Source organism: Erithacus rubecula (assembly GCF_903797595.1).
Source record: "Erithacus rubecula genome assembly, chromosome: 5".
Classification (NCBI taxonomy): Eukaryota; Metazoa; Chordata; class Aves; order Passeriformes; family Muscicapidae; genus Erithacus; species Erithacus rubecula.
In genome coordinates, this window is record NC_136687.1 from 593,477 (window position 1) to 605,173 (window position 11,697).

The 11,697-nt window shown below is 56.3% G+C and overlaps 1 protein-coding gene and 1 long non-coding RNA gene across 2 annotated transcripts; both read left to right on the plus strand.

Moving 5' to 3' along the window:
* The first annotated feature begins 246 nt into the window (after nt 1-246).
* Nucleotides 247-8,305, plus strand: NAGK (N-acetylglucosamine kinase). Its single transcript, XM_079307472.1, has 10 exons — nt 247-303; nt 560-644; nt 1,623-1,721; nt 3,266-3,395; nt 4,893-5,003; nt 5,869-5,981; nt 6,426-6,513; nt 7,102-7,199; nt 7,293-7,371; nt 8,114-8,305. The coding sequence occupies exons 1-10, from the start codon at nt 275-277 to the stop codon at nt 8,296-8,298; spliced, it is 1,017 nt and encodes a 338-aa protein (XP_079163598.1). The 5' UTR covers nt 247-274; the 3' UTR covers nt 8,299-8,305.
* A 1,166-nt stretch (nt 8,306-9,471) lies between these two features.
* Nucleotides 9,472-11,629, plus strand: LOC306802690. The gene is made up of 2 exons (XR_013774431.1): nt 9,472-10,253; nt 10,573-11,629. It is a non-coding gene; the product is annotated as an uncharacterized lncRNA (long non-coding RNA).
* The last annotated feature ends 68 nt before the right edge of the window (nt 11,630-11,697 follow it).

Consider the following 11,697-nt stretch of genomic DNA (forward strand, 5'->3'; position numbering starts at 1 on the left):
CCGGGAGGGGACAGGGAGGGGACACAGGGAGCGGGGGCGGAGCCAGAGCGGGGGGCGCGGTCAAGGGCAGAGATTGAGCCTCGTCATGTCCATATATGGATATGGGCGTGTCCATGGGCAGAGATTGAGCACGCCTTATACCCATATATGGATATGGGGCGGAAACGTAGGCGGAGCCACGGAGAGAGGCTTGTTATGTGACGTAACGCATGTGGGTGTGGTCACGCTCTATAAATAGCAATGGGCGTGGCCATGGGGGCGGGGCCGGGCGGCGATGGCGGAGCTGTTCGGCGGAGTGGAGGGGTGAGGGGTCGCGCTGGGTGCGGGGGGGCTCGGGGGGGCTCCCCAATCCCGGGGGGCTGCACCGGGACCCCCTCCCTGACCCCTGACACCCGAAACCCGCTCGGGTACCCCCATCCCGGAGGGGGCGGGTGGGGGGACAATGGGGGGTGCTGGCAGTGTCCCGGTGGGATGGGGGACAATGGGGGGCGCTGGCAGTGTCCCGGTGGGATGGGGGACAGTGGGGGACGCTGGCAGTGTCCCCCCAATGTCCCCGCAGGGGGGGCACCCACTCCAAGGTGGTGCTGGTGGACGGAGATGGGAAGATCCTGGCCGAGGCCGAGGGACCCTGCACCAACCACTGGGTGAGCGGGGGGACAGCGCTGAGCCCCCCTGGGGGGTGGGACACGGGGGACAGGACACGGGGCGGGGTTTGGGACACGGGGCTGGGTGTGGGACATGGGGTTTGGGACATGGAGCTGAGTTTGGGACATGGGGTTTGGGACATGGAGCTGGGTTTGGGACACAGGGCAGGGCTGTTTCTGTTTGTCCCCAAACTCGTGGATGCTTGGGTGGGACGCAGCCACTGCAGGCAGTGCCACGGTGTCCCTGTGCCCAAAAACCCCTGAGATGGAGCCTTAGTGTGTCCCCAAACCCAAAATCCCACGTAGGCTCCCAAAGATGGAGCCCTGGTGGCTCAGGGTGTCCCCAAACCCCTGTGTGACCCCGGGCTGAGCCCTGGTGGCTCAGGGTGTCCCCAAGCCCTGGTGGCTCAGGGTGTCCCCAAGCCCTGGTGGCTCAGGTGTCCCCAGCCCTGGTGGCTCTGGTGTCCCCGAGCCCTGGTGGCTCAGGTGTTTCCAAGCCCTGGTGGCTCAGGAGTACCCAAGCCCTGGTGGCTCAGGTGTCCCCAAGCCCTGGTGGCTCTGGTGTCCCCGAGCCCTGGTGGCTCAGGTGTTTCCAAGCCCTGGTGGCTCAGGTGTCCCCAAGCCCTGGTGGCTCTGGTGTCCCCGAGCCCTGGTGGCTCAGGTGTCCCCGAGCCCTGGTGGCTCAGGAGTACCCAAGCCCTGGTGGCTCAGGAGTACCCAAGCCCTGGTGGCTCTGGTGTCCCCAAGCCCTGGTGGCTCTGGTGTCCCCGAGCCCTGGTGGCTCAGGAGTACCCAAGCCCTGGTGGCTCAGGTGTCCCCGAGCCCTGGTGGCTCAGGAGTACCCAAGCCCTGGTGGCTCTGGTGTCCCCGAGCCCTGGTGGCTCAGGTGTTTCCAAGCCCCTGGTGGCTCAGGTGTCCCCGAGCCCTGGTGGCTCTGGTGTCCCCGAGCCCTGGTGGCTCAGGTGTCCCCTGTCCCAGCTGATCGGCTCCGAGCTGTGCCTGCAGAGGATCGAGCGCATGGTCAGCGAGGCCAAGAGCAAAGCAGGCGCCGACCCCCAGGTGCCCCTGCGCTCCCTGGTGAGTGCCTGGCCTGTCCCCAAACCCTCAGTGTCACCCTACCCTGTCCCCAAACCCTCAGTGACACCCAGCCCTGTCCCCAAACCCCAGTGACACCCTGCCCTGTCCCCAAACCCCAGTGACACCCTGCCCTGTCCCCAAACCCCCCAGTGTCACCCTGAGCTCCCGGTGAGTGCCTGCTCTGTCCCCAAAGCCCCAGTGACACCTTGCCCTGTCCCCTGCCTTGTCCCCAACCCCCACCATGTCCCAGTGTGTCCCAGGGTGTGCCCCAGTGCCAGTCCCAGTCTGTCCCAGTCCATCCCAGTCCATCCCAGTCCATCCTATTGCAGGGGCTGTCCCTGAGCGGGGCTGGCGGGGCGGCGCTGTGCTGATTTACCCCAGTCTATCCCAGTCCATCCCAGTTTATCCCAGTCTGTCTCTCCCAGGGGCTGTCCCTGAGCGGGGCTGGCGGGGCTGTGGCTGTGCTGGTTTATCCCAGTCCATCCCAGTTTATCCCAGTCTGTCTCTCCCAGGGTCTCTCCCTGAGCGGGGCTGGCGGGGCTGTGGCTGTGCTGGTTTATCCCAGTCCATCCCAGTCCATCCCAGTTTATCCCAGTCCATCCCGTTGCATGGGCTGTCCCTGAGCGGGGCTGGCGGGGCGGCGCTGTGCTGGTTTATCCCAGTCCATCCCAGTTTATCCCAGTCTGTCTCTCCCAGGGGCTGTCCCTGAGCGGGGCTGGCGGGGCTGTGGCTGTGCTGGTTTACCCCAGTCTATCCCAGTGCATCCCAGTTTATCCCAGTCTGTCTCTCCCAGGGTCTCTCCCTGAGCGGGGCTGGCGGGGCGGCGCTGTGCTGGTTTATCCCAGTCCATCCCAGTCTATCCCAGTTTATCCCAGTGTGTCTCTCCCAGGGGCTGTCCCTGAGCGGGGCTGGCGGGGCGGCGCTGTGCTGGTTTATCCCAGTCCATCCCAGTTTATCCCAGTGTGTCTCTCCCAGGGTCTCTCCCTGAGCGGGGCTGGCGGGGCGGCGCTGTGCTGGTTTATCCCAGTCTATCCCAGTTTATCCCAGTCCATCCCAGTTTATCCCAGTCTGTCTCTCCCAGGGGCTGTCCCTGAGCGGGGCTGGCGGGGCGGCGCTGTGCTGGTTTATCCCAGTCTATCCCAGTCTATCCCAGTTTATCCCAGTCCATCCCGTTGCAGGGTCTGTCCCTGAGCGGGGCTGGCGGGGCTGTGGCTGTGCTGGTTTATCCCAGTCCATCCCAGTCTATCCCAGTCTATCCCAGTCTGTCTCTCCCAGGGGCTGTCCCTGAGCGGGGCTGGCGGGGCGGCGCTGTGCTGGTTTATCCCAGTCTATCCCAGTTTATCCCAGTCTGTCTCTCCCAGGGGCTGTCCCTGAGCGGGGCTGGCGGGGCGGCGCTGTGCTGGTTTATCCCAGTCCATCCCAGTCCATCCCAGTTTATCCCAGTCCATCCCGTTGCAGGGTCTGTCCCTCAGCGGGGCTGGCGGGGCGGCGCTGTGCTGGTTTATCCCAGTCTATCCCAGTTTATCCCAGTCTGTCTCTCCCAGGGGCTGTCCCTGAGCGGGGCTGGCGGGGCGGCGCTGGCTCAGGAGCTGCTCCGGCGTTTCCCCGGCCTGAGCCGGAGCTGCAGCGTCAGCAGCGACGCGCTGGGAGCCATGGCCACGGCCTCGGACCACGGTGACTGCACACACTCTGCTGCTTTCATTTCTTGATATTGCTGTTTCTGTTTCTATTTTTATTTCTTTTTTTGTTTTCACTTTTTTCTTATTTTTATTTTCATTTTTATTTCTTCTATTCAAAGCACACGCTTGTGATTTTAGTTTGATTATTCGATGTATATTACTGATATACGTTATACATATATATGAATAATTATATATATATCTTCAACAGATGTATTATATATTGCATATTATATATTACATATAATATATAATATATAATAGGTAATATATAATATATAATATATAATATATAATATGTAATATATAATATATAATACATAATACATATTATATAATATATAACATATAGCATATAACATAGAATATATACTATTATATATATAATATAATATATCATATATGATTTTATTTATAATTATAATTCTATAATTCTATACTTACATAATTATATAATTAAGTATTGTGTGTTACTATAATATTTATACATATATATACATATATACATATATATATATGTATATATATATATGTGTGTATATATAATATTCAATATCCTATATATCAAATTTTGGAAGCTTTTTTTTCACCATTTTCCCTTAAAAAGCAATGTTCTTTGGGGGAGGGGTCATCAGCCCAGAAAATCCCAAATTTTGAGTTTTAGGGTTTGTTTTGGGTTTTTAACCCCTGGGATGCCACACCCCACAGGTGCCATCGTGCCTGTCCATCCGTCCCAGACACCCCCCAAATGCTCAGTTTTGGGGTCATTTTGGGGTTTTGTGCAGGTGCCATCGTGCCTGTCCATCCCAAGTGCTCAGTTTTGGGGTCATTTTGGGGTTTTGTGCAGGTGCAATCGTGCCTGTCCATCCATCCCACAAACCCCCAAGTGTTCAGTTTGGGGTCATTTTGGGGTTTTGTGCAGGTGCCATCATGCCTGTCCATCCCAAGTGTTCAGTTTTGGGGTAATTTTGGGGTTTTGTGCAGGTGCCATCGTGCCTGTCCATCCCAAGTGCCAGTTTTGAGGTAATTTTGGGGTTTTGTGCAGGTGCCATCGTGCCTGTCCATCCCAAGTGCTCAGTTTTGGGGTCATTTTGGGGTTTTGATGCAGGTGCTATCGTGCCTGTCCATCCATCCCAAAACCCCCAAGTGTTCAGTTTTGGGGTCATTTTGGGGTTTTGTACAGGTGCCATCGTGCCTGTCCATCCCAAGTGCTCAGTTTTGGGGTCATTTTTGGGGTTTTGTGCAGGTGCCATCGTGCCTGTCCATCCCAAGTGCTCAGTTTTGAGGTAATTTTGGGGTTTTGTGCAGGTGCCATCATGCCTGTCCATCCCAAGTGTTCAGTTTTGGGGTCATTTTGGGGTTTTGTGCAGGTGCCATCGTGCCTGTCCATTCCAAGTGCCAGTTTTGAGGTAATTTTGGGGTTTTGTGCAGGTGCCATCGTGCCTGTCCATCCCAAGTGTTCAGTTTGGGGTCATTTTGGGGTTTTGTGCAGGTGGCATCGTGCTGATTTCGGGCACCGGCTCCAACTGCAAACTCATCAACCCCGACGGCTCCGAGAGCGGCTGTGGGGGATGGGGCCACATGATGGGGGACGAGGGGTCTGGTGAGACCCTGAGCTTGGGGTGGGGCTGGGGTCCTGCAGGGGCTTGGGGTGGGTTTTGGGGTCCTTGAGGGGTTTTGGGATGGGTTTTGGGGTCTTTGAGGGGCTTTGGGTGGGTTTTGGGGTCCTAGAGGGGTTTGGGATAGGTATCAGGGTCCTTGAGGAATTTTGGGATGGGCTTTGGGGTCTTTGAGGGGTTTTGAGATGGGTTTTGGGATCCTTGAGGGGCTTTGGGATGGGCATTGGGGTCTTTGAGGGGTTTTGGAAGGGTTTTGGGGTCCTAGGGGGTTTGGGATGGGCATCAGGATCCTGTGAGGGGTCTGGGATGGATATGATGGTGCTGGAGGGGTTTTGGGATGGCTGTTGGGGTCTTGGAGGGCTTTGGGATGGATATTGTGCTTCTGGGAGGACTTTGGGATGTGTGTCAGGGTCCTCCAGCAGTGTTTGGGGTCCCAGGAGGGTGCCCCCATTCCTGACCCTGACCCCAGTGCTGACCCTGACCCCATTGCTGACCCTATTCTTGACCCCGTTCCTGACCCCATTCCCAACCCCATTCTGACCCTGACCCCATCCCTGACCCCATTCCTGACCCCATTCTGACCCTGACCCCATTCCTGACCCCATTCTGACCCTGACCCCATCCCTGACCCCATTCTGACCCTGACCCCATTCTGACCCTGACCCCATCCCTGACCCCATTCTGACCCTGACCCCATTCTGACCCTGACCCCATTCTGACCCCATCCTGACCCACCCCAGCGTTCTGGATCTCTCACCGCGCTGTCAAGGCTGTGTTTGGGGTGTTTGGGGTCCCAGGATGGTGACCCCATTGCTGACCCCATTCCCACCCCATTCCCACCCCATCCAGCGTTCTGGATCTCTCACCGCGCTGTCAAGGTCGTCTTTGACTCCCTGGACAACCTGCAGCCGGCGCCCCACGACGTGGGGTTTGTCCAGCAGGCCATGCTCGACTACTTCCAGGTCTGCTGGGATTGGGGTTTGGGATTTGGGATTGGGGTGGGGGTCCTTGAGGGGTTTTGGGATGGGTGTCGGGTTTCTGAAGGGTTTTGGGATGGGTGTTGGAGGGTTTTGGGATGGGTGTTGGGTTTCTGGATGGGTGTTGGGTTCTGGAAGGGTTTTGAGATGGGTGTCGGGTTTCTGAAAGGGTTTTGGGATGGGTGTTGGAGGGTTTTGGGATGGGTGTCGGTTTCTGGAAGGGTTTTGGGATGGGTGTTGGAGGGTTTTGGGATGGGTGTCGGGTTCTGGAAGGGTTTTGGGATGGGTGTCGGTTTCTGGAAGGGTTTTGGGATGGGTGTTGGGTTCTGGAAGGGTTTTGGGATGGGTGTTGGGATCTGGGGTCACTCCCTGGAACATTGGGGTGCCCTGTGGGGTCCCAGCCTCAGCCAGGCCCTGCCCCGACCCCAGATCTCGGACAGGGCGGGGCTGCTGACGCACCTGTACCGCACCTTCGACAAGGCCAAATTCGCGGGGTTCTGCCGGACACTGGCCCAGGGTAGGGACACCCCACTGTCCCCATGTCACTGTCCCTGTCCCCATTGTCACTGTGCCACTGTCCCTGTGCCACTGTCTCTGTCCCCTGTCCCTGTCTCCCTTGTCCCTGTCACCCTTTGTCCCCCCGGTGCCACTCCCTGCTCTCTGCCCCGGCTGCACCTTGACCCCGAGCACTCTGTGCCCTCCTCGGGGTGGGGACACCCAAGTGCCACCAAGTGTTGGGACAGGGAAGTGTCCCATGTCCCTGAGTGTCCTATGTTCCCATGGGTGCCACGTTCCTGTGTGTCCCATGTCCCTGAGTGTCCCTGAGTGTCCCTGTGTGTCCCCGAGTATCCCATGTCCCTTTGTCCCATGTCCCCATGTGTGCCTGTGTGTTGCATGTCCCTGTATGTCTCCGAGTGTCCCATGTCCCTGTGTGTTCCATGTCCCTGTGTATCCTGTGTCCCTGAGTGTCCCTGAGTGTCCCTGTGTGTCCCACGTCTCCATGTGTGCCTGTGTCCCCAAATGTCCCCATGTGTCCCATATCCCCATGTGTGCCTGTGTGTCCCTGTGTGTCCCCGAGTGTCCCATGTCCCCGTGCCACCCCCAGGTGCCCAGCTCGGTGACCCCCTGTGCTGCCACATCTTCAGCGAAGCCGGCGAGCTCCTGGCTCGCCACGTGGTGGCCGTGCTGCCCAAAATCCACCAGGTGAGCAAGGTGTCACCTCGGGGGAGGTGACATGTGACAGCGGTGCCACCGCCGGCGGAGGTGCCAGCCGTGCTGAGTGTCCCCACCCCGCAGAGCCTGTTCCTGGGCGAGCTGGGGCTGCCCATCCTCTGCGTGGGCTCGGTGTGGAACAGCTGGGAGCACCTGCAGCCCGGTGAGCTCCGGGGCAATTTGGGGTTTGGGGTGCCGGGTGAGCTCCGGGGCAATTTTGGGGTTTGGGATTTGTGTTTTGGGGTGCTGGGTGAGCTCCGGGGTGAATTTTGGGGTTCGGGGTTTGTGTTTGGGGCACCCCGTGACCTGCTCCCCACCGCAGGGTTGGTGCGGGCGCTGGGTGAGTTCTGGGGGGTTTTGGGGTTTGGGGTTTGTTTGGGGCGCCCGTGACCCGCTCCCTGCCGCAGGGTTGGTGCGGGCGCTGGGTGAGTTCTGGGGGGTTTTGGGGTTTGTGTTTTGGGGTGCCCGTGACCCGCTCCCCGCCGCAGGGTTCGTGCGGGCGCTGGGTGAGCTCTGGGGGGTTTTGGGGTTTGTGTTTTGGGGTGCCCGTGACCCGCTCCCCGCCGCAGGGTTCGTGCGGGCGCTGGGTGAGCTCTGGGGGGTTTTGGGGTTTTGGGGTTTGTGTTTTGGGGTGCCCGTGACCCGCTCCCCGCCGCAGGGTTGGTGCGGGCGCTGGGTGAGCTCTGGGGGGTTTTGGGGTTTGGGGTTTGTTTGGGGTGCCCGTGACCCGCTCCCCGCCGCAGGGTTCGTGCGGGCGCTGGGTGAGTTCTGGGGGGTTTTGGGGTTTGTGTTTTGGGGCGCCCGTGACCCGCTCCCCGCCGCAGGGTTGGTGCAGGCGCTGGGTGAGTTCTGGGGGGTTTTGGGGTTTGTGTTTTGGGGCGCCCGTGACCCGCTCCCCGCCGCAGGGTTCGTGCGGGCGCTGGCGCGGGCGCGCGCGGGCGCTCCGTGCGCGTTCTCGCGGTTCAGCCTGCTGAGGCTGCGGCGCTCCTCGGCGCTGGGCGGGGCGCGCCTGGGCGCGCGCAGCGTGGGAGCCGCGCTGCCGCTGGATCCGCACCGCAACGTGGAGCTGTTCTACACGCACGAGTTCTGAGAAAACACACCGGGACACACCAACGGGAGAGACCAAACGGGAACAGACCAAAAACCTGCGGGGAGCGCCCCGAAAAACTGCGGGGAAGCGCCCGCGAGAGGGAGTCTGTGGTTCGGCAATAAAACGGTTGCACTGCCCCAAGGGAGTGGGAATGGGGATGGGAATGGGAATGGGAATGGGAATGGGAATGGGAATGGGAATGGAAATGGGAATGGGAATGGGGATGGGAATGGGGATGGGAATGGGGATGGGAATGGGGATGGGAATGGGGATGGGGATGGGGATGGGAATAGGGCAGGGTGGAAATGGGGATGGGAATAGGAATGGGGATGGGAATGGAAATGGAAATGGGAATAGGGATGGGGCAGGATGGGGATGGAAATGGGAATAGGAATGGGGATGGGGCAGAATGGGGATGGGGATGGGGATGGGAATGGGAATAGGGATAGGAATGGGATTGGGTTGGGGAATGGGATTGGATTGGGATGGGGATGGGAATGGGATTGGGTTGGGATGGGGAATGGGATGGGGAATGGGATTGGGATGGGGATGGGAATGGGAGAGTGGGAAGGGAAATGGGGCTGGATGGGACCAGAAGTGAGGGGATGGGACAGGATGGGAATGGGAAAGAATGGGAATGGGAGAGTGGGAATGGGGCAGGATGGAGATGGCAATGTGGGGTTGGGGCAGAATGGGAATGGGAATGAGGGGAAGGGGTAGGTGAGACAGGAAGGAAATGGGATCATGGGAATGGGGCAGGATGGGACCAGGAGTGTGGGGTTGGGATGGGAATGGGAGTGGGGTGGGATAGGGATGGGACTCTGAGGATGGGGCAGGATAGGGATGGGAATGTGGGGATGGGGCAGGGTGGGAAAAAGAACACAAGAATGGGATCAGGATGGGGTTGGAAGCGTGGGGCTGGGAATGGGAAAAGGAACTGGTCCCAGCTCAGCCCTACTGGGAGGGGAAGATCCCAAACTGGGCTGGGGCTGAGGGAAAGGGATAAAATTGGACCTGGAAAGTTCCAGTTCCTGAGGAGGCTGGGCTGGAGCATGGGAATGGGAATTGGGAATGGAATTGAGAATGGGATTGGGACGGGGATTGGGATCAGGATTATGATTATGATTTGGATTGGTATTTGGATTAGGGTCAAAATCAGTATTAGGATTATGAATATTATTAGGATTTGGATTTGGGATGGGATTGGGAACTGGACTGGAGTGCTGAGCCTGGCAGCACAGGCAAGGAGGGCTCTGCATCCAAGGAAAAGCAGGAAGAGGAGGAAGGAAGAAATCCCAAAGAATGGGATCAGGGATGTGGCATCCAAAAAATCCCCAAAGGGCCCGAATCCAAAAAATCCCAAAATCCAAAGGGCCAGAAAAGATGGAAAATCCAGAAGGGAAATTCCTAAGGCTCCAACTGGGAATGACTGGGATCACTGGGAGGGCTCATGGAAACCCCTCAGTTTTCCAAGGAAAACTCCAGCCCTGCTCCCTTCCAAAAAAAGTTTATTTGGGATAATGCCTCGTCTGAAATTTACAGCATGAGGGAGGAGAAAGGAGGGAAGTGGGGGAGAAATCCAAGGAAAACCAGGAGAAGGAGGAGGGGAGGATGTGGGATCACACCAGGGGGTGGATCCCATCCTGGCCAGCCCCAAATGGGATTTTTAGGGAGGCATTTCTGTAGGGAAATGGTTCCAGAGGGGCTGGAAAAACTGGGAGGCAGGAATTCCATGAGCTCAGCCCTGTTCATGGTCCAGTGGCCCCTGATCCTGCTGATCCAGGAATTTAGGGAATTGGAATTTGAAGGGATGAGCTCATCCAGCAGGAATGGGGCTGATTGCTGCTGCTTTCCCAGGATTCCCACTTTTCCCTGGAAAAGGGTTCTCTGGTTTGGGATTTCCAATCCCAAAAAATTCCTGATTTCCTTAGATAGGAATTGCTAATCCCAAAAAAGTTCCTGATCTCTCTGGAGAGGGATTTCTGACCTGGAGGAATTCTTTTTTTTTTTTTTCCTCATGGATTCCCAATCCTGGGAAGTTCCTGATTTCCTTGGACTGGGATTTCTGACCTTGGGAAGCTCCCACTTTTCCTGGAGAGGGATTCCCAATCCCAAGAAGCTCCTATTTTTCCTCTGTAGGAATTCCCAATCCCAAAAAAATCCTGATTTCCCTGGAGAGGGATTCCCAATTCCAAGGAGCTCCCACTTTCCCTGGACAGGGATTTCTGACCTGGAGGAATTCCTTTTTTTTCTCATGGATTACCAATCCCAAAGTTTCTGATTTTCCTGGACAGGGTTATTGACCTTAAAAAGCTCCTCCTTTCTCAGGACAGGAATTCCCAATCCCTAAAAGTTCCTGATTTCCTCTGTAGAGATTCCCAATCCCAAAAAGTTCCTCATTTCCTTGGACAGGGATTTCTGACCTTGGGAAGCTCCTGCTTTCCTTGGATAGGAATTCCCAATCCCAAAAAGTCCCTGATTTCTCTAGACAGGAATTCCCAATCCCAAAACATTCCTGCTCTCCTTGGATAGGGATTCCCAATCCCAAGCAGTTCCCACTTTCTCTGGACAGGGATTTCTGACCTGGAGAAATTCCTGTTTGTTTTTTTTCCTCATGGATTCCCAATCCCAAAAAGTTCCTGATTTCTCATGATAAGAATTCCCAACACCAAAAAGTTTCTGATTTCCCTGTATGGGATTTCTTATCTGGGAATTTCCCCTCCTTTCCCTGGATTTTTGAGCCTTTTAGAACCTTGGGAGCAGCTGGGATTTAGGGAGCTGCAGCTCTCATGGATGGGGAAGGAAATGAATTCCCAGGATCAAATTCTGATCCTTGGGAAAGGGATCAGCAGCAGGATATTCCCAAAAAACCCCTCAGGGGGTTCATCCCAACAGAAGATCCCTTGGAATGCTGCTCCAACCCCCCCCCCTCCCTCTCCTCTCTGCCAGGAATTTGGTTTTCCTTGGATTTTTATCCATGAGGAATTAGGGCTGTAGTGTTAGATGAGGAATTCTTTAAGGGGGGGGAAGAGGAATTTGGGGAATCCAGGTTTCCCTAAAAACCTCAGGAATTGGCAGGATCCCCCTGCTCAGCTTCCACGTGGAGGAATTTCAGGATCACCCCTTCAGTTCCAGCAGGAAAAATCCCATTGCAGAAAATCAGGGAAAACCTTGGGATCCTTAAAATCCCTCCAAAACCTGATTTCCCCATGCTTGATTTTTTTTTTTCCCTTGATTTTCCCCATGATTATTCCATGATTTTTTTTTCCACGAGATTTTCCCCACCACAAATCCCAGGAAGCCAAAAACTGCCAAGAAAAAACAACAACAACAACAACAAAAAAAAAAAAAAAAAAAAAAAAAAAAAAGTGAGGAAAAAGCTGTTAAAAAGAAAAATAA